The sequence below is a fragment of the Alligator sinensis genome, unplaced genomic scaffold (assembly GCF_000455745.1).
Source record: "Alligator sinensis unplaced genomic scaffold, ASM45574v1 scaffold293_3, whole genome shotgun sequence".
In the NCBI taxonomy this organism is placed as follows: domain Eukaryota; kingdom Metazoa; phylum Chordata; order Crocodylia; family Alligatoridae; genus Alligator; species Alligator sinensis.
The window spans coordinates 849,506-853,536 of NW_005842604.1; the positions used below are offsets into that span (position 1 = coordinate 849,506).

The window sequence follows — 4,031 nt, forward strand, 5'->3', positions numbered from 1 at the left end:
CCGCTGGCTAGTGTCAGAGCTAGAAAAAGCACCCAGGTCTCCTGAGTCCCAGTCTAGCACTCTATCCCCAAAGTAATGTTGCATCCCTAAACAATAATAAAAGGCCTCTAGAGAGGGGAGTGCTGCACTCAGCAAGAAAGATGAAGGTTAAAACAAACATTGGTAAAAGGCTGAGTGACCTTGATCCAGTCCCTTTCCATTCCTGTGCCTCAGGTCCTATATCTGAGTGGCAAGCCATGCTTCACAGTTTATTTCATGTTTGTGCAGCCCTTTAAACAGAAACAGGTAAAGCACAGTGAAAGTGATGATTATTACCTGCATGAGAAGAGACAGCAGTGCAGTGTGGCATTTGGTGCTGTGCAAATACTGAAGATACAGAGCAGCTGACTGACATGAACAGCTGGCACATGTCGTTACACAGTGCAGTCGTTAAAAGAAGTGTCCAAAAGTGGAACACAATGGGAAAATTGTCTGGAGACAGTAATAGGTGTTCAGCAGATGCAATCTGCCTCCCACTGATGTACTTTGGGGGTGCTCTTCAGTGGGTGTAAATCTGTGTAGCTCTTGTACAGTCAATGGTCATCTCCTGGTTTGTATCAGTTGAAGGTGTGACCCTGTGTCCTAGAAAGCTTATTGAGAGAGCTTGATTTGGTTGTCCCAGCTCTGCAACAGATTTAATGCAGGCCTTAGTCAAGTCACTTAGACTCTTGTGCTTTAGTTCTCTGTAAAATGGGGATAATATCAATTTCCTATTCCATTGGGTTGTCATGAGGAGAAATGCATAAAAAAACCTGTGACACTACAGTTACTCTAGCGATGGGGGGTTACACAAGTATCTAATAAAGAGAAGAGCTGTCTTAAAAGAATAAACTGTTAGCACAACGAAGTAATCTCTATAGTGGTTGCTTGAAACAGGAGAGTTACATCTGCCTCTTCTCTCTTTCAGGTCAGGGTTGGCATCCATTGCTGTGGGGTAAACTTTGCTGATATCTTGGCCTGCCAGGGTCTGTACCAGGAAAAACATGCTCTTCCATTCTCACCTGGTGAGTAGGAACCTATCGATCTTTGCAGAAGGTTATGGAGTCACTAACTTAATGTGTTTAATGGTAAGTGAATTTACTGCTGGTACCAGACGGGGAGCCCTGAAGAATAAAGCTGTCTATCCGCAAAGTAGGTGCAACATATTAATCTTTGAATTGGTGCCAATTTTGATGGGTTCATTGATGTGGACATCTGTTCATTAGGAACTGAGTGTAAAGCTCCCAGCTCATTTTACATAGGCATCTGGAGAGCTGTAAGATAGTCACAATTCTTGTCATTGCTAACTGCTGGATTCTGACCAACAGAGGTGCAGAGCTCCTTATCCTGCTGGTTTATTATGAGGGAGACATGTTTAACAAAACAACAATTCCCCAAAGTTTCTAGCCATAAAGGGACTCATATGGCTTTTACATTAATAAAGGACATGCTTTATTTTTTTGTCTTTCCACAAGAAGGCAGACACAATAGTATTAGTAGGTTCTGAAATTTGCCCCAAATTGGTGCAACCTTTGGTTTACCCTTTACTTGCTTTTTTATACCTTTATTGCTGTTCTCAGATAGGGAGACTCCTATCCTCCTTAAGAGTTCAGTTTTTGTCCCCACCTTTAGGGTTGTCATGTCCAGATAACATACTTCCTAATATGACAGGCACCAAGTTGTGTTTAATATCATGTTACCTCAAATATGCTGATTAGCACACTTATTTTCAGGAAATATTTTCCCCAGGGTAGACAAGATCTCATTGTGGCCGTCTGTATCACCTCTTAAAAATATGTGTTATATAGGAACCTGAATTTTCAGAGTACTGTGCAAACCTTAATCCACAACAACACTGGCATAGAGGTTAGATAAGGGTCATTAAACTCGTTTTAGAGATAAAGAGACTGAAGCAGAGAGAAGTTTTTATTCTGGATTTTTATAGCACTTAGGGCACTGGGTCCTTCTCCATGACTAAAGCTACTTGGTGCTACGAAACCTTGCCCAAGATTATCCAGCATGTCAAAAGCAGAACTGCAGTCTAGGACACTATTGTTTTTTAAAATGCATTGGCTGCTTGATTGGCTGTTCTAAGTATCATTTGTGGCTTCCTGCACACTTTGGCTGCATCCACACGAGTGTGGACGTTTGGTTCCCTGGGGACGACTATCAGTTGGATGCCTTGTATTGATGCCTGTGCCACGCACTCTCTGGCGCGTGGCAGGTTACCCCAGGTGAGGTATGGGAGCCAGGGGCCATCACTGGGTTGTCCCCAGCAGCCTTACTTGGGCTCATGCAATTTAATAAAGAAAAATGTAAGGTACTCCACCTGGGAAGGAGGAATCCCCAGCACACCTATAGGTTGGGGAGTGTCCTTCTCAGCAGCTCGGAGGCAGAGAGGGATCTTGGAGTAATAATTGACTCCAAGCTGAATATGAGCCGGCAGTGTAATGAGGCCATCAACAAGGCTAATCGCACCTTGTCATGCATTAGCAGGTGCATGACTAATAGATCAAAGGAGGTGATGCTCCCCCACTATGTGGCACTGGTCAGGCCGCAGTTGGAGTACGGCGTCCAGTTTTGGGCGCCACACTTCAAGAGGGATGCGGAGAATCTGGAGAGGGTCCAGAGGAGGGCCACTCACATGATTAGTGGCCTTCATGATAGACCCTATGGGGGGGAGGTTTTTCATAGATGTTAGGGTCGGAAGGGACCTCAATAGATCATCGAGTCCAACCCCCTGCATAGGCAGGAAAGAGAGCTGGGTTTAGGTGACACCAGCTAGATGCCTATCTATGAAGCCCCCCAGGGTAGGGGAGAGCCCCACCTCCCTTGGGAGCCCATTCCAGACTTTGGCCACTCTAACTGTGAAGAAGTTCATCCTAATGTCTAGTCTAAATCTGCTCTCTGCTAGCTTATGGCCATTATTTCTTGTAACCCCCAGGGGCGCCTTGGTGAGTAAAACCTCACCAATTCCCTTCTGTGCCCCTGTGATGAACTTATAGGCAGCCACAAGGTTGCCTCTCAACCTTCTCTTGCGTATGGCAGGGGCTTTAAATTCAAAGTCAACTTGGATTTGGGTAAATACAGTACATCTAGCAAACACACAAATCCCTTCTGGTCCATTAATTGGATTTAAAAGAAAAGGAAGAAACCTCAGCCTGCTGCACAAAACTCCCTCTTTCCACAGATAATTATGCTCCATCAGGTGAGCAGATTCTTGTCTCTAACACACATACAAAACAGTTGCCGTTTCATATAGGTGACAATTTCAGTAGAACTGGAAAGAGAAGATATTCTTACTCAACGTTTCCTAATCATCTTCCTTCCCAGAAATGGAACTGGACACCAGATACAATTTGAAAAGAAAGCAGACAAGATTCCTCTAACAAGGAATTTCTCCTCTGCTTATAAATAATAGTGATAAAAAACTGTCTTCAAAATAGAGGTTTAGCTGATTTCTTAAGTATTTAGTAAATTATATTATTTTGTGCCTTCCTTCTCTGTCACAGATAAAACCAAAATATAAAAAAAGAGATGCCAAAAAAGTCTCCCATTCCAGTCAAGATGCTGTTACAGTACTTTGGTTTCAAGTACTCTGCTTGAATAGCTATTACTAGACTTACCAAGAAGAGCATGTTTGAGAGACCAGTGCTCAATGACTGGGTAGGACAACTTGAACAAAAGCCAAGACAACTGGTTTACAGTAACTCACAAATGCTTGCAAAGGCACAAAGACTTTGTAAAGCAATACTTGGAGACATTCCATGCTCCTTCAGGGAGCATTACAAAAGCAAATTCTCCAAGTTGTCTACAAAGTACGGAAATTCTGATTTCAAGATAGAAGGATTGTTTTATCTAAATAAGCATCAGCACAGTGAACACTGCAACAATGTAGGAAACACTTCAACTGAATCTATAACCTTCTAAACATTTCTGTTTAAAAGTTTACCACCTATACCATGCTTGTCCAACGTATGGCCCGCGGGCCTCCATGTGGCCCCCCAAGACCT

General features: G+C 43.3%; 1 protein-coding gene across 2 annotated transcripts in view; it reads left to right on the forward strand.

Annotated features, from left to right (window-relative positions):
* The window catches only part of LOC102371241 (quinone oxidoreductase-like protein 2), a 20,625-nt gene that overhangs the window by 2,142 nt on the left and 14,452 nt on the right, over positions 1-4,031 (forward strand). For both annotated transcript variants that reach the window (XM_025214773.1, XM_006033025.3), the window contains exon 3: positions 947-1,043. In XM_025214773.1, the coding sequence (XP_025070558.1) occupies positions 947-1,043 (97 nt within the window). The remainder of the gene's footprint in view (positions 1-946; positions 1,044-4,031) is intronic.